General features: G+C 48.4%; 1 protein-coding gene across 1 annotated transcript in view; it reads left to right on the top strand.

Annotated features, from left to right (window-relative positions):
• PLCB2 (phospholipase C beta 2) overlaps positions 1 to 17,786 on the top strand; it is a 59,839-nt gene that overhangs the window by 24,198 nt on the left and 17,855 nt on the right. The window contains exons 6-16 of the mRNA XM_065404271.1: positions 5,652 to 5,705; positions 8,135 to 8,210; positions 8,869 to 8,969; positions 9,768 to 9,934; positions 10,136 to 10,282; positions 11,374 to 11,531; positions 13,694 to 13,776; positions 14,280 to 14,364; positions 15,467 to 15,617; positions 16,629 to 16,726; positions 17,069 to 17,165. Coding sequence (XP_065260343.1) covers positions 5,652 to 5,705; positions 8,135 to 8,210; positions 8,869 to 8,969; positions 9,768 to 9,934; positions 10,136 to 10,282; positions 11,374 to 11,531; positions 13,694 to 13,776; positions 14,280 to 14,364; positions 15,467 to 15,617; positions 16,629 to 16,726; positions 17,069 to 17,165 — 1,217 coding nt within the window. The remainder of the gene's footprint in view (positions 1 to 5,651; positions 5,706 to 8,134; positions 8,211 to 8,868; positions 8,970 to 9,767; positions 9,935 to 10,135; positions 10,283 to 11,373; positions 11,532 to 13,693; positions 13,777 to 14,279; positions 14,365 to 15,466; positions 15,618 to 16,628; positions 16,727 to 17,068; positions 17,166 to 17,786) is intronic.

Raw genomic sequence — 17,786 nt, 5'->3', positions numbered from 1 at the left:
AGAAACAAGCTGTAGATGTTGATGGTTTCTGTTGAAGTCTCCACTGTTGGTCTCAATCACATATGATCTGGGTGCTGAATTCTTTTTCTTTATGACAGCTGGAGTTGTCCATTCTTTCTCCCCATCCAGTTTGACGTGAACATGGTCACCAGGTTCTAGACCTGGCAGTTCTCTAACTGAGTGACATCTGTTGTAAAAGTGTTCATAAGCTTTGTTAGCCTTTTTATCCAATTTGGCTACTCTCTTCATCCTGGCCACTTTGGAAATAGGTTCTTTTCCAAAGTTGGAATAGTAGTTCTGAGTTGTCTTCCCATCAGGATTTGTGCTAAACTATATGCAGTAGTGGCTATTGGTGTTGATCTGTAACACAGAAAAGCAAGGAAAGGCTCTTCCTGCTGTAAGATTTTCTTAGCCATCTGTACAGCTCTTTCAGCCTCTCCATTTGCTTCTGGGTAACACTGGCTGCTAGTAATATAGTCAAAATCATATTTCGTTTGGAATGACTTAAACTCTGCTGCAGTGAATTGTGGTCCATTGTCCATCACTAGTTGTTCTGGAATACCAAAGTGATCAAAAATGGACTTCAGTTTCTCAATAACACTGGGGCATATGTCTTTCAAATACACTATTTCTACGTATGTGGAAAAATAGTCCATGACGACTAGGTAATGATGTCCTCTGAATTTACATAAATCTGCAGCGAGTCTCTTCCAAGGTCTGTCTGGTAGAGGTGCTGTTATTAAAGGTTCCTTGTATTGTGTTGGTCTGTTAGTTTTGCAATGTTCATGTGCAGATACTTTATTCTTTATTCCTTGCTGATGCCTGGCCACCTGACTGACTGGTTGGCCTGTTCATGGCATTTAATTAATCCTTGATGTCCTTCATGGATGAGGTTTAGGATTTCCCCACTCATTTGTTTGGAATTACGATGCAAATTGCCTTTAATCACAAGTCCATTTGACTCACTTAATTGTCCACACACCACAAAGTAGTCTCTTATCACTTCCTTAGTGTCCTTTAGATACTCGAGTCAGTTGCCTCATATGTAACTTAGAACTTCCTGAAGTTGAGTGTCTGTCGAGGTTGGGCTTTTTTAGCTGTAGGAGTCCCTTTTCTTACACTGGTTTGTATGCATCCACAGCATCCACATATGCCATTATATCATCTTCAAGCTCACAGGTAGCTGAGTGCGATGCTGGGCTCTTTGATAGAGTGTCTGCTACCACCAGATTTTTCCTAGGAACATATTTTGCAACGAGGTTAAATTGCATTAACTTTAGCAGTAGATGTTGGCATCAGAGCGGTGCTTGATCCAGGTCTTTTCCACTGATGAGGGTTACAAGCTGTTTCTTGTCTGCTATCAGTCCACACAGAGCTCTGTAGAAGTTCTCACATGCTCATATGCTTGCCAGGCACTCTTTTTCAATCTGTGCATATAATTTTTCTGCTTCTGTAAGTGTGTGAGAGCAAAATGCAACTGGCCTCCACTCAGAGCCATGTTGTTGCAACAATGCCCCACCTAGGCACTGACCCTTGTGGGCAGGGCCGGCTTTAGCAAGTGCGGGGCCCGATTGCTGGGGCGGCACTTCGGATTGCCGGCTGGGGGAGGGAGGGCCGCAGGGCTTGCCGCGCTTCGGCCGGTGCTCCGGCCGGGGCTGCGGGGCTGCCTGCCACGCTCCGGCCGGCGCTCCGGCTGGGAGAGCGGGGCTGCGGCGCTCCAGCCGGCAGTCCGGCCGGGGTTGCGGAGCTGCGGGGCTGCCTGCCGCGCTCCAGCCGGAGGTCCGGCTGGGGTCGCGGGACTGTGGGGCAGCCACGCTCCGGCCGGGGTCGTGGGGCCACGGGGCTGCCGCGCTCTGGCCGGAGCTCCAGCCAGGGGAGCGGGGCCCCCGAAGACGACCACCCGGGGTGAGTGCGCGGGGCCCTCTTAGGCGTGGGGCCCGATTCCGGGGAATCGGGCGAATCGGCCTAAAGCTGGCCCTGCTTGTGGGTTTGTTCACATTAAAGTACTGGAGAAATGGAGCTGTTGAGATCAATCCTTTTACCTTTTTGAAGAAAATGTCTTGATTTGGCCCCATAGCTAAGATGTGTTGGACTTTAAGGGTATGTCTACGCTGCAGCTAAACATCTGTGGCTGGCCCTTGACAGCTGACTCGGACTCAGGCTGCAGGGTTGTTTAAGCAGTGTAGACATTTGGGCTTGGGCTGGAGCCTGGGTTCAGGGACCCTCTCCCTTCATGGGGTCCAGGAGTCTGGTCTCTAGCCTTAGCCTGAATGTCTACACCACAATTTAGCAGCCATGCAGCCCAAGCTCCATGAGCCTAAATCAAGTGACATGGGCCAGCCACGGGTGTTTAGTTGCAGTGTAGATATACTCCAACAATTCATTCAGTGGTTTTGTCACTGTAGAAAGGTCTTGTAGGCATTGACCAAGGTAATTTACTAGCTCAGTATATATCTCAGTTCTGGTTCATTAGTTGGTGCATTCCATTTTCAAATTGCTTTTACTTTCTCAGGGCTAGGACTGATTCCATCCATCTCTGTTTATGGTCTGTCTCAAAAACAAAATTTGGGATAGGCAGAAATGCATTTTCCCTTGTTTAGCATCAGTCCGGACTGATTAGGCTTAGGACTTCATTGAGGATTTTGTTGTGTCGAAGATCCATATATCAGAATATCATCCATGAAAACTGTAACTTCATTTGTGTTCATTAACAATTCTGCCATCTTTATTTGGAAAACTTCAGGTGCTCTGGTAATTCCAAAAGGTAATCTTTGAAAGCAAAATCTCCCAAAGGGTGTGATAAATGTAGCACTTGCTTTAGCTAAAGAAATTTGCCAGTTATCCGCCTGAGGCATCCCTTTCACTTTGGGGAGGAAGTCTTCCAGTGTTGGGAGGATATATTTTTCTTTCACAACTGCTTCATTTAGTCTTTTAAGATCTACAGAGTCACATTTTTCCATTTTTCTTTATAACTGGTACCATTGGCACACACCAGGCTGTTGGCTCAGAAATTTTCTCGAATATGCCAATCCACTCCCTTCTCTTTAACTCAGTTTCCACTTTATGATGTAATGGGGTAGGAATCCTTCGAGGTGTATGTATGTATGTATGGTTCAGCATTGTCTCTTAAGGTTATTTGTACTGGATCTCCTTTCAAAAATCCAATATGACCAAATATTCCATCGAGTTCTTCCACTTGTCTCACTAGGCCCATCATGGCTGCCACACTGCAGCTGAGAAGGCTGCTGGTCTGTGGTCCTTAGATCACATACAAAGACAAAAGCTATGCATCCAGAGTGTAAGTTATTTTTGTAGTAAACTGGCCCATGCAGGTCAGAATACTGTCAGAGCTGCCTCAGGTAACTTCAGCTTTGGGAAGGGTTGAAGGTGATTGTAAGTCCTTCTGAGATGACTGTGAGGTCAGCTCCTGCGTCAATTTTAAAGGCAATAGTCTTGCCATGAATATTCAGTTTCACTCTCCAGGCAGGCTCTCTGTCATCACAAGTGATAGATCCCAGAAACAATGGCCCTTGATTGTCTGTAATGTGAGTCAACTTCCTGATTGTTTTGGTGCAGCAAACAGCTGCAAAATGTTCATATTTCATGCATGCATTATGCTGTTTGCCTGTGACTGGACATGCATAATTTCTTGGGATATGACTTTTTCCACCCCTTGTGCACGTAGGTTGGAATTTGTCTTTCTTGGGGTATGTCTACACTGCCCACATTACAGCGCAGCCACACTGTGACATGGCAGTATAGACATGCTTTATCGCCGGGGGAGAGCTCTCCTGGCGATAAAAAAAAACCCCACCCCGAACAGCGGTGCTAGCTGTATCACTGGGAGTGCTGTCTATACTGGCACTTTTCAGCACAAAAACTTTTGTCGCTCAGAGGGGTGTTTTTTCACACCCCTGAATGATGAAAGTTTTAGCGCTGAAAGTGGCAGTGTAGATACAGCTTTAGCCTCAGCATTCCCTCTCCTTGCCTCAGGGGTTTTATGACAATGACTTTTAACACTCAAGTGTCTGTTTATAGCTTAGCTAGCTTCAGGGTTTTCAAATTGCTCCTACCTTTTGTTATATTGTTTGACTAATTCTGACTCTTTTGCTATCTGCATAGCTGTGGCTAGTGTTAAATTTCTCTTCAATTGTTGCTGCTGTGAAAGGTTTTTATCTTCTAACCCAGTAATTACTAGCCTGTCTCTGATATTTTCATGTTTTGCATTCCCAAAAATCAGTTTTCAGCATGTATGCAGAGCTCTTATAAAACATTCATTATTTCCCCCCTGGTTCTTGAAGTGTCTGGTGAAAACATGCTCTTTTATAAACCACATTTCTGAGATATAAAGAATGCATCGAACATAGCCAGAACCCTTTCGTAGTCATCTCTGTGACTGTCTTCAGTAAAGTCAAAGGATTTAAAGATATGCTCTGTCTGCTTCCCTGTAGCATATATTAGAGAAGATGGCTACATATCTCCAGTTTCTTTGTGGAGTTTTTTGCAATTCAAACTCTTGCAAAATATTGCTTCCATTCTGTCCACTGGGAAAGCTGAAGTTCTCTGGGGCACTGAAGAGTGGCATATTGATGAGATCCTGGAACCTTTGTTGCTGTTCCTTTTGTCTGCAACATCTGTTGCTGTTTTCCTTTTGTTTCTGTTCTAAGTTTACTATTGACACCATGTCATGCTCCTGTACGAGATGTGGACTGGTCACAGGACTTGCTTATACATACCAGCTATGTTCATCATAAGATCCTTTAATGCTCTGCCGGGTATGACTGAGGGTTGTTAAAAACGGGATTTTTATGCACAGTGTCACCTAGTGGCTGAACAGTATAATACAATTTAATTTAGCATGCCCATTACAGCGGGGAAAGGCTCTGTCAGCTCCGTGCCTTTACTGGCAGCGGGGAAAGGCTCCAGCAGCAGGGAAAGACTCTGGTGGAGGGAGGCTCAGATGTGGTATGATTTTCACTGCGACATGCAGCTACACCTACACTACATGTCTCTGCTGGTGGTGTGTAGTGTAGACATAGCCATAATGAGAATGACTGAAACCAAAGTACATAGTGAGCCAGTTAAGCATATGTTTGGTATTACACAAAAGCAATTAAATCCAGAGCCCCAAGAGCTATATCCAGGGAAGATCCCCTCCAGCATCACATTAGCCCTGACAAATGCTGAGTCTTTCTTTCCAGGACTGTCATATTATTTAACTGACCACAGGGATCATTGTAGAGCAACCAATAAAAACACCTCTCTTGGGTGTTTCTCAGGCATTTCTCATTGTGGTACCTAAGTATTTATATACTGTGCTGACTGCCTAACTTTTTCTGCCTCCCTCCCAAAGACTGGGAGCAAACCTCTGCTGGTGGGTAGCATCTCAAAATCTGCCAGACCTAAAGAACAGCTCTGTGTAGCTTGAAAGCGTGTCTCTCTCACCCACAGAAGTTGGCCTAATCAAAGATATGACCTCATCCACCTTGTCTCTCTCATATCCTGGGACCAATGCGACTACAGCAATGCTGCAGACAGGACTCTATTTGACAGTTAACATCTGAGTTTCTTTCCCTCTCCCTGAATTCTGGCATGTGTGGTCTGGAAAGGTTATACAAGCATATTCTTGTCTGATCTGCTCTTTTTCACAGCCTGGTGAAGCTGAAGATGCAACTCAGCGCTGAAGGAAAAATTCCTGTCAGGAAGTGAGTACAGGCATTTACATCTCATTGTGCACCCAGTCAGGTCGAAAACAGAGCAGGTGGGTGAAGGGACGAGAGCCCAGCCTGGCTTTGTCTGCCTTGCTGAGCTGAGAGGAAGTCATTACCTCCTAGGGGTTCTGGTCCTTCCCCCAAGAAGAGGGAAAGGGACTTCTGTCTCCTTTGGCTGTCCCCAGAAGGGGATTAGGCCATGGGGGACATGCCTTGGGTCTGGAGAGCCCACTTGCAGGGGCTGTCCTGCTACTGCAGTAAGAGGAACCCTGGGATTAGCCCTCTGGTCTCAATTAGAGTAGAGATCAACAACCAGGGCTGGTTTGGATTGTATAAAGCCTCGTTTGTTGGGGTTTTGTTTTGAAAATCCAAGGCTGGTTAAAATCCAAATCTCATTTTAACCACACTCCAAAAGCTTAAGGGGTCCTGGTCCATCTCTAAATGAGCTTTCTGCCTGGCTGGCAGCAGTGCTGGTATGCCTATGTTTCTTACTGCCATCCAGGAATTCTGAGCTGATTTGTACTTCAATTGTTTTCCCATTATCTGTGTATAAAATCTTTGGGCCTTCTCCCCAGTTTATCCCAGTTTAACACCTGTGTATCTCCACTGATTTCAGCAGTTACTCTGGATTTACACCAATGCAAGTGAGAGCAGAATCGGGCTTGAGGCCCTATTCTCCCCTGTGTCGGTGCTTGTGCTGGTGCAGTGATGGAGGAGGTGGTTTGCACTCCCCTTCTACAGAGCAGGGCTACTTTAGCTCCTGGTGCACACCTGAGCAGCCATTGCAGTAGTATAGAAATACTGGGATACAGGGCAGGGGGTTGGGGTGCAGGAGGGGGTGCAAAGTGCAAGAGGGAGCTCAGGGCAGGGGGTTGGGGTGCAGGAGGGGTGCGGCAGGGGGCTCAAGGTAGGGGCTTAGGGGGCTCAGGGCAGGGGGTTGGGGTGTGGGGTGCAGGAGGCATTCGGGATACGGGCTCTGGCCCAACGCCGCTTACTTCGAGCGGCTCTGGGGTGGCAGCGGCATGCAGCAGGGCTAAGGCAGGCTCCCTGCCTGCCCTGCCCCCTTGCCGCTCCAGGAAATGGCCAGCAAGTCCGGCAGTGGCTCCTGGGGGTGGGATGGGGCAGGTGGCTCCGCCACGCGCTGCCCTCACCTGCGGGTACCATTCCCAAAGCTCCCATTGGCCACGGTTCCCCATTCCCAGCCAATGGGAGCTGTAGGGGGCGGTGCCTGCAGGCGAGGGCAGCGCACGGAGCCCTCTGCCCCCTCTCCCCCAGGCAGGGCCGGCTTTAGGCCGATTCAGCCGATTCGGCTGAATTGGGCCCCGCGCTAAGAGGGCCCCGCGCCGCAGCTCTGCACCCCGCCCCCAGCTCACTTCCCCCTCCTCCCCTCCCCTGAACGCTCCGCCCCCTGCTCCTCCCCCTCCCCTGCTTCCCGCGAATCAGAGGTTCGCGGGAAGTCTGAAAAGAAGCAGGGGCAGGCAGGCAGCACCAGGTAAGCTGGGGTGGCGGGGGGGGGGCGCGAGAAGGGCTCCGGGGAGGCGCGGCCCAGTCCGGCCCCGGTTCTGGCCGAGCGCGCCGACCCCAGCGGCTCCGGCCCGGCTTGGCTCCTGCCCGGTCCCCGCGGCACGGCTCGGGTCCGGCCCGGCCCCCGCGGCGCGGCGTGGTGCGGCTCGGGTCCGACCCGGTCCTTGCGGCGCGGCGTGGCACGGCTCGGGTCCGGCCCGGCCCCCGCGGCGTGGCATGACGCGGCTCGGGTCCGGCCCGGCCCCCGCGGCATGGCGCGGCTCGGGTCCGGCCCGGCCCGGCCCCCGCGGCGTGGCGCGGCTCGGGTCCAGCCCGGACCCGCGGCCCTTGCGGCAAGCCCTGCCCCCAGGAATCAGGCCCCGCTCTTGCTAAAGCCGGCCCTGCCCCCAGGGGTCTCAGGGACGTGGTGCTGGCCGCTTCTGGGAAGAGAGCGGGGCCAGGGCAGGCAGGGAGCCTGCCTTAGCCCTGCTGCGCCATGGGGCTGGCAATCCCGCGGGCCAGATTGAAAGCCCTGATGGGCCAGATCTAGCCCGCGGGCCGTAGTTTGCCCTTCCTTGTCCTATAGGGTCCCCAGCAGAAACTAAAGTTACCCTTGGTTGGGGAAACCTCTGAATTGAAGCAGCAGTGGTATTTATGTATTGATATCAATGGGAGTTAGGCCCCTAAATACTTTTAAGCATTTTGTACATAACATCTCTCCATGTATCTGTTCTCTTTCTCTCTGTGACCCAGTTTTGCACGCACCCTTTTGTCCCTCTCTCTGATTGTAGCTCCCCACTACCCCACCCCATCTTATCCCACACTCTGACTGCACCTGCCAGCAGCCCCAACCTCTGTTCTCGCTCACTGCTCTTCACAAATTGTCATTTTGCAGGCCTAACTGCTCTTCTCTCTCTCAGTATTTTTCAGCTGTTTCCTGCAGACAGGAAGAGGGTCGAAGCTGCATTACATGCTTGTCACCTTCCAAAGGGCAAGGTGAGTGACTTCTTGGGATATTCAGAGGTGTCCAGAGCTCCAGGACAATTCCTTCACTGGCCCTGACCTCTTGACCATGATGATGCTATCCCTAAAACAGCCCCAAAGAGGTAGACTTCCTGACCAACATTCTAAATTACTGTGAAACTGTATAATCTGTACCACATTGTAGCTTTACCTCACTCCCTGCCATGATGACATCAATTATTATTATTTCTATTACAGTGTCACCTAGGGCCCCAAAGAGCTGACAGTCTCAATAGATAAGGTAGACAAAAGGGAAAAAGAGGCACAGTGACTTGCCCAAGATCACTCAGCAGGTCAATAGTGGAGTCAAGAATATACCCCAGATGTTCTGAATCCCAGGCCACTGCTTTATCCACTCAACAACTGCACCGTCCCAAGGGACACCAGGGACAATTCTCAACTACCCCCATTGAAATACCTTCCCCCAAAGTTTCCCCCAAAGCATCACAAACTATTTGCCCTGTTTCTCTAAGCATCATCTGATGCTCTGTGTGCTAATTCACACCACCACAAACAGGGATACTCCAGGTACTACAGAGCAGGGCAATAGGAATATGGACTACTGGCTCTAATAAGGAAGTGCAGGCAGACATGGGTTTGCAGTACTTGTGAGCTGCGGTTTCTGTTTCAGAATGATGCGATCAATCCAGAGGACTTCCCTGAGAAAGTGTATAAAACCTTCCTGATGAACCTGTGTCCCCGTCCGGAGATCGATGAGATATTCACCTCTCAGTGAGTCTTCCTCATGCTGCAGGGGCAGGCTTTGTTTCATGAGGGGAAAAGACAGGCAAACGGGGGACAATAAAGGAGGAAGATATGGTACAACTGAAGCAAAATGACTGGGGTGTATGAAGTGACTTCTGTCTCAGTCCTGCTCCTAATGTGCTTACTGCCAACCTCAATAGAGAGGGCAGGGCCTGGCTAGAGTATGGAGACTGATCTACCCTCTTCATTGCTAGAGGTGGTCACAGGTCAAGGCTGAATCAAATGGGTGGGAAGCGTGCACTGCCAGTTTCTGCGCTTGAACCTGTGCAGTGGACAGATAAAGAACTTCAGACCACGATTTTCAGAAGTGACCAATGATTTTGGGTCCCTCTGTGTGCAGGTGGCCAAACTGGTGACAGCTTAAATGGGTTTGATTTTCAGAGGTGAGTGCTCAGCTCTTCTGAAAATCAAGCCCCTTGATAGTGTCTCAAGTTGGACACCCAGAACTTGAGGCACCAAAAACCACTTCTGAAAACCTTGGCCTTGGTCTCCAATCTGTGTAACCTTTCACCAGCACTAAATACGCAGAAATAAGATACAGAAATAAAATACAAAGAAGAGGGAAGGGTGCTGCAAGGTAGAGAGAGAGAGCTGGAGCCTTCAGAGAAAAGAAGGCCTTCTAGGAAATGGTGGGAGTCCAGAGAGATGGGCATGCACAGCTAGCTGCAGGAAGGGTTAGCCTGCGTCTCACTGCTGTAAAAGGGGTTTTCCAGTAACACTTAAATACATTCCCTCTTCCATTCCTCTCTGATTCTTTGCCCTTAGCCATTCGAAAGCCAAGCCCTACATGACCAAAGAGCACTTGGCAAAGTTTATCAACAAGAAACAGCGAGATTCCCGCCTCAATGACATCCTTTTCCCTCCTGCCAAACCAGAGCAGGTGCAGGGCCTGATCGAGAAGTACGAACCCAGTGGGATTAACATCCAGAGAGGTGAGTCTTGTTCAGCACACTGCCTCTCTGTCACTCCAGTGCTATGGAATCATCCCACACTGCACATTGCACTGATACTTACCAGAGTGTCTGGAGCAGCCAGTCTAACTCCTGCAGGCCCCTGTGTTTCAGCATTACCCACCTGCAAGGGAGCCAGGCCTCTTCATTTCACTTCAGTTAATAGCTTTGTTTTCCCCGCAGGGCAGTTGTCTCCAGAGGGGATGGTCTGGTTCCTCTGTGGCCCTGAAAACAATATTGTATCACTGGACAAAGTGGTGCTGTACCAGGACATGACCCAGCCACTCTCACATTACTTCATCAACTCATCACACAACACCTACTTGACAGGTATCTCTCCACTGGATGAAACACCAATTCCAGGGATCTTCCCCTAGCTTCAAAGCAGGTGTGTTGTACCAAGCATGTGTACCGACACTGGAGATGGGTTTTGCCCCATGTATGCTAGGCAGCAATCGGGCAGTTTGTAAGGAATTGACCCATTGGAAAGGGTTTGAAAAGAAAAAGCATACTCTGCTCTTCTGTAGAAAAGTCACGCTTGGGTGATGCCAAGCAAGGCAAAAGGACTAGGGAGATCAGCCTAAATGCTCAAGACAATGAGTCACAGTCTCCTTGTGTCTGATGGATTCTTTTTTGGGATGGCCTGTAGCTGGGGTGTGATGGGGCATATATAACATTTGCAGTGTAGGAAGGGTGAGCAACTCCTTGCCCTCAAGCTCATAGCCAGGGTCTTTTCCCATCACCAACTCCATCGCAGTGCAAGATTATGGCTTCATCATCTGACTATATAGACAGGCACGGGTATTCTTGGGATGTGAGGGCAGGTTCCTGTCTTTCCTAAATGGCTGGCCAGGTGTGTCTCTCTCTCAGGAGTCCCTAGGCTGAGCAGATGTGTGCCACTCTTCACTGGCTGGACATGTGTCTATCCCTGGGTAGATGCATTAGCCTACAAAGTGATTGGGCAGGTATATATGCTCTAAGATTTCAGTGAGAAGCAGGTTTCCTCCCCAAGAGTCAAGCAGGTGTATAACCCCATAGACTTGAAGGCAGATCCACACCCCTTCCCAACAGCTGGGCAGATGTAGATCCCTCAGGAATTCAAGAGCAGATAATTGTGTGTCCCTCCCAACTGACTGGGCAGGTGTCTCCCCCAGGGATTGGTGGTAGGTGGATACCATCACACCTCATCCCTCAATGTGCAGAAGGTAAACACATTAGTATAGGCCATGCTTTGAGGGAGGAAGAAGTGTTAGGTAGGGCTCCACTGCACAGTTACCTAAAATCTCTCTGCAGTGTGGAGTGCCCGCTTGCCCTGGGTGTGCACAGAGCTGTTTCCCCCTCTTACTGCTCTCCATGCAGAATGCACTCACATGAATAAATGGCAAACCAGAGTCTCTTCTTCTCCTCCTGCCCCTCTCCAGCTGGCCAGTTTTCTGGCATCTCATCTCCTGAAATGTATCGTCAGAGCCTGCTGTCTGGCTGCCGTTGTGTGGAGCTGGACTGCTGGAAGGGTCGTCCCCCAGATGAGGAGCCCATCATCACCCATGGATTCACCATGACAACTGAGATTCTCTTCAAGGTGAGGGATTGTCTCCACAGATTATTTGTCCTGATTTTGTACTTATTTCTGTGTACCGAGAGTGAATGGATGAAGAATGGGCAGGGGGACACAGGTGTATGGATATATGAGCATCTATTCAAGGATGGCCCGATGTGCAGGTTAATTGGGGGAAAGTAGATAGATGGGGGAGAGTAGCGGGGCTGTTGTATGGATGGGTCTGAATAAACGAGGTGAAATACTTGTGAATTGTCAGATAGGGAATCAGAGAGGTGGTTGGGCAGCTGGAGAGATGTGTGGTTGAATAGATGAGTGCCTAGTGGTTGGAGGGTTGTGTAGGTGGATGGATGAGTGTGTAAATGAATAGCTGTGTGAGTTCAGACAAATGACAAGCACCAGGCATCTTTTCAGAAGACCACAAGGGTTAAGAGAGAGCCTTGTTGTCTTCTACAGGTTGATGTCTACAGCAAGTTTGTAATGTTAAATATCGGCACTGTGGGGGTAATTCCTTTTGTCACGACCATGCCATGGGAGTACACGATATGCATCCAGCAGAGCAGCAGCCATCTGGGGTGCTGATTGTACAGCTTCCCTGACTCTACACTCAGAGACTCCACAGGGAAAGAGCCAGCCCAGGGTCACGCGCCATTGCCTAGTGAACTTGCTATTCACACTGAAGGATTTTGTTTTAGTGCATTTAACCACATAAATTACAAAAAGCATGCACGGTAAACATGCACCATGCATTTAACTCACTTCCCCTCAGTCCACTCGGGCAAAGCCCAGATCCCACCAGACAGAAGCCAATTAACAGCTCTCTTGTACTTAGTCTGTGTTCCCCCCCTCCCCCCATTCCTGCACTTCATTATTACCAAGACACATGAAAAAATAAAGCCTTTCTCCTTCAGTGCTCAGGTACCTTGACCTGCCTGTAATAGTCAATGCTGGCAATTTCCCAGGCTAGCTCTTTTGGTATCATGGTTGCTTTTGCATAGCAGTTCACTACAGACAGGGCAAATGATAGCACAGCGGTGTATTATGGAAGCTATAATTGTACTGAGGGGTTCTGCTAAACCATGTGAATGAACCTTAGGATGGAATTATAGCCTGTTAACACAGCACGAGCCCGGTTTTTAGTTTATATAATACACAGAACCTCCGTCTCCTGCTCCTTCCCTTCTCCGACCCCCGTCTTTCTAATAGTATCTTTTGCACCCTCTCCTCCTCTGAACTTGTAGCAGCTTCCTTTGAAATGCCGTTCAAGTGGCCCCCTGAAGTGGCACTGGAGCCGCCTTCCTTAGAGAGAAACTGCTTGTTGAATCAGGGTTTGGGGGTTGGGGGCGGGGGTTGCATAGGTTGAAGTCCTTGGGCCATATTCATCCCTGGCATTATGCCACTGTCTTCCTCAGGCTTACACCAGAGCTGAATTTGGCCCAATGGATTGAACTCTGCAGTCCATGTACTATCATGCGGTATACAATGGATTGTATGATATCACTGAATGAATGGAGCAGGAGTAAGCGGGGGCAGATAATTACAAATGAGAAAAACTATGCTCCTGTAACCTGCCAGTTAGCAACAATGGGAAAGAAAATAGAGAAAAGTTCGTTGCAGTTTAATAGGGGCCTGGGGAAAATATTATTTTAAAAAATAAATCAATATTGTTGAGAATAGTTCCATGGCATCAGCATTTGGAATGTTAGTAACTGCTGGTTGCTGAGCATTTCCGTTTGCTGTGCTATTAGACAGTCAGGATCAAGAAGGACTTTACAGGCAAATAAAATGACAGACAAATGGACAAATTCAGAGGAAGTATGTGTGTCGCAGTAAATCTTGAGAGAGTTTAATCTGGCATCACTTACACCTTTTTTTCTGGCCCCCTCAGTGAATCAAATTTAGTCTCTCTTTAGACACATTTACTTTGAATCGCACCCATTTAACAAGATATACACTGGCCCTCCTGTGCCTTCCGCATCACCTCTGAATGTGAAGTATTGAGTATAAAAGAACCGAAGGGAATCCAAGTTGAGAGACCAGACGAGAGGAGTGTGTGAAAAGGAAGTTTAGTCATGCCTGGGAGAGTCGCTGGAAGAGATCAACTCAGAGATGTGAAAGCTGGGTGGCTACTTGTCTCAGGACACTATAATAATGCTCTGTCTGTCTGTCTGTCTCTTCTTGTTTAGGATGTCATTGAGGCCATTGCAGAAAGTGCTTTCAAAACCTCTCTCTACCCAGTTATCCTGTCCTTTGAGAACCATGTTGACTCGTGAGTATCCAGTGGTTGCTGGTGGGCTCACATCGGGGAAACTCACGTGAGAGAATTAACTTTTTGCTGTCTGAGAGGGGAGGTAGAGGCAAGCACAACCTCTCCAGCTGCCTCGCACATGGTTGTGATTTCCTGGGTGTCTGAGGCTGGGGGTAGCAAGGTGAAGCATTGGAGTTGCAGTGTTAGGAGTTTTTGTTGGAGGGATCAGAGGTGGTTGATGCCAAAAGATGAGAGAATTAAACCAGTGAATCCCATCCTGCCACTCCCATTCAACCTCCCCCAAAACGCCTAACATTGGGGAGGTGATGGAGCAGGGCAGACGCTGTTAGTCCTGGAGAAGGGTTTCAGAGAGCCCATGTGAGAGATCAGGATGAGGGGAGGTTAGGGTTAACCCTTTGGGTGGGGTGGCAGGGCACGGTGCATGGTGGAGGAGGATTGCTCATGCTCTTTTCCAGACTCAATAGGTTCGTGTCTCACTCTTGTTTTATTGCATTATTCTTTAGGCCCAAGCAGCAGGCTAAGATGGCTGAGTACTGCAGGACCATATTTGGGGACATGCTGCTGACAGAGCCACTAGAAAAATATCCAGTAAGTGGAAGATGGGGGAGAACTTTTATTGGGGAGAGGGCATCATACACACATGGATCACACCCTGGTGCAGTCTGGCTCTGCCACCTGTATGGTAATTTGGGGGATCCTTTGTGGCAAGTGGGAGGAGGCTTATAAAGGCATTAAAGTCAGTGAGCCTAGAGACAGAGGCAGTGAGAGGAGACAGCTGGAAATGGGGCTGGGTGCTGAGCAACTTGGAGAATGAAGGGTGAACTTTTCAGCTTCAGGGCCAGATTTTTTGAAACTAGAGGCCTGCTTCTGCTCTAAGTTACACCTATGTGACTCCTTCGACTTTAGAATCAGACCCCATCTGAGTTGTGCATGTGAAATACATATGTACAGGCATAGTCAGGAAAGTAACATATGCAGCTGCTTGCACAGAACAGTGGAGGGCATATCCAGATAATTGATTGCACATGCAGCTCCCCAGTTTGCATGTACAAATGCATATTACCTTTTTGTAAACTCCATGCACATTACTACTGCTCTGCCATAAATATACATGGTGCTTTGCAGACAAATAAAAAGACAATATCCGTGTCCCAAAGTACTTACAGTCCACAGTACAGCAAGGCACAATGAAGGATGGCATGTGGGGTGTTGGAGGGTGGACAAGGTCTACAGCAATAGAATCACGCAAGCATGCAGTGCCTCTTGGGAAGAATCATGGTAGGCAGACAAGGTAGAGCACCTGGAAACCATCTGTTAGTTGGATGGATACAGAAGGATATTTGGGTGGTTCTTTAAATGGTGCTGGATGTAGGCAGATGTGTGGCTGGAAACAGAGCAAGGCACAAAGATCTAAAAAGTGTGGGCTGTAGATAGAGAAAGGTATAAAAATAGTGTAGATGCCAATGAAAAATTGGCAGCCAGATGGCCAGGATACAAGATGTGGATGGCACTGTAAGCAGACAGGTGGATACAGATACAGACGGGTGGGTGGAGATGTTGAAGGATGCAGATGGTGCAGTGTGGAGGCAGACAGGTGGATGGAGATGTTCACAGATACAGATGGACAGCTGAGTGTATGAGCTCTGTCTCTTTGTAGGGGAAATTCAATAAGGACTTTTCTCTGTTACAGCTGAAGCCGGGTGTTCCCTTGCCAAGCCCTCAGGATCTCTTAGGGAAAATCCTGATTAAGAACAAAAAGAACCAATCTGCATCTGAAGATAGGCGGGACTCTCTGAAGAAAGAGAGGAATGAAGCTACTGACCAGCCTGTCACTGTGGATGGTATTGATACTGGTACAATACGAAGTGAGGGAGGGGACTCATTCCACTCAGATGGGGTGGCCTGGCCCTTTGGAGAAAGTCCAAACCGGCCCAGTGTTATTTCAAGAGATCTAATATACATAAGTTCAGGCACTTCAGAGTGAAGAATGAGGGGGATCAGTTCCTCAGAATAGAATTATGTTTTCAGACACCATATAGCACTAATAGTGATACCAGAGCCTTAAAAGATCATGTTACCAATACATTGCCTGGTTATCTGCCAACCATTCTGCTTCTCCTGAGATGCACTGCTGCATATACTGGCTGTTGATCTGATGTGTGCATGGATAGGCTATATTGCCCTTGATTCCTGTCCTGCGTTGTCATTGAGTAGCTCTATGGCATCCAGCAAATACACCATGACATATTTCCTAACCATAAATGTTTTGAAGGCCTGTACAACCTACAGCTCCCCCAGATCTTTCATCTCTTTTGCATCTTACATTTGGAGACCCCCAAGACAGAACAAGTGAGATTTCAGCCCATGGAGTCTCCATGCCCCTGTTACAGAAGGCACACACAATGCAGGAACAGCTCCTCTGTAGAATAGCCAGGAATCAGGATCTAAAGTAAATCCACTCCCAGATTTGTCCCATTAGGTCTGACCCTTGGTGGGGGAAGTGGGACTACAGCCCACTTCTCATGGGAGAAGCCTATGAAGGGAGGCTGGAGGCTCTGGGGATACAGCCAACTTAGATCCTGTTACTGTTATTTGGGGCTAAGGAGACCGGCAAGAGGAAGAACTGAATTACTTGAGTGCACCAGCCCAGAGCGGTGCCTCTCCATATTTGGATGCAGCCATTAGAGCAATTTTGTACCCCTTTCGTGTTCCCACGTTTACACTGGGAGGAATTTCAGTTCAGAAAAGTGGCATGTTTCCCTTGCTAGTGGAGGCAGCATTAGAGGACATGTTGGCAATCCTTCATGCTATCCTGTCTAAATGTGCTGCTGGTGAACTCTGTGTATGCTTAGTCTGGGCAGGTGATGTGACCGAAGAGGACCCAGAGGAAGAGGAGGAGGAATCTGGAAACTTGGATGAAGAACAGATTAAAAAGATGCAGTCAGATGAGGTAGTGCCACTGACCTTTCCTCTCTTGGTCCATTTGCTTCTTCTGGACAGTGACCCTATCACAGCTTGTTGTGGGGTCCCATCATACTATTTAATCTAAAGCCCCCTCTCCTCTGTCCCCCACAGACTTGAGAGCCCAAGCTCTACCCCAAGCCACAACCTCAAAGCAACATCTACACAGCTATTCTTAGCGTACTTGTGTGAGCTCTGCTAGCACAAGTCTAGACCAGGACTGGGACGCTTGCTTCCAGATCTAGTGTAGCCATAACCTTAGAGAACCAACTGTGAGTGTGTTGTTTTTCTGGGAGATGTCTCTTCATCTGTCTATTCTCGTTTTGCATAGGGCACTGCTGGCTTGGAAGTGACAGCTTATGAGGAAATGTCCAGCCTGGTTAATTACATCCAGCCCATCAAATTTGACTCCTTTGATACCTCAACAGGTAAGAAGGATTCTTGTCTTTTCACTATTCTAAATGTTTTAATTGAAACAGCTAGTATGAACTTTCACATATTGACAATTTCCAGCTATTTTGACTGCAGCTGTATTTGCAGATACTCTGTTGCCCCATGCCATCTTCTTTTACCCTCCTTGCTCTCTCTTACAGTAGCAAACATGGACATGTGCAGCTCACACATCCCTTTGTAGTCAATGGGTCAAATTCTGTTCTCAGTTACACTAGCTAAAATCAACACCACCACCACTGCAATCCATGGAGTCATTCTTGTCTTACACTGGTGTGAATGAGAGCAGAATTTAGCCCAGTCTGTATCAGTATATTTGACTGGTCTTTCTCTTCAGTGGGGATTCCCCCTGCTGGGTGATGGAGAAAGCTGTACACCTGTAACCATGTGAAATGCACCTGCTTTCATCAAACATACCAAGTTCTTCAGATTCTCAAACCTGGGGCCAGTTTTGAGTGAACTGGGTTGATTCATGGTGTTAGTGAAAAACCTGGTAAAATGCAGAGCTTTTCATTGAGCTTTGCTGTCAGTGTTTGGGTTCACTTGAACCTACAACTCAAGCTAAGGGGAAACAAGACAACTCCTGCACTGACACCAAA

This window comes from Emys orbicularis, chromosome 4, assembly GCF_028017835.1.
Source record: "Emys orbicularis isolate rEmyOrb1 chromosome 4, rEmyOrb1.hap1, whole genome shotgun sequence".
In the NCBI taxonomy this organism is placed as follows: Eukaryota; Metazoa; Chordata; order Testudines; family Emydidae; genus Emys; species Emys orbicularis.
The sequence above is the reverse complement of the archived record's forward strand: the minus strand, read 5'-3'. Positions and strand labels throughout refer to the sequence as shown.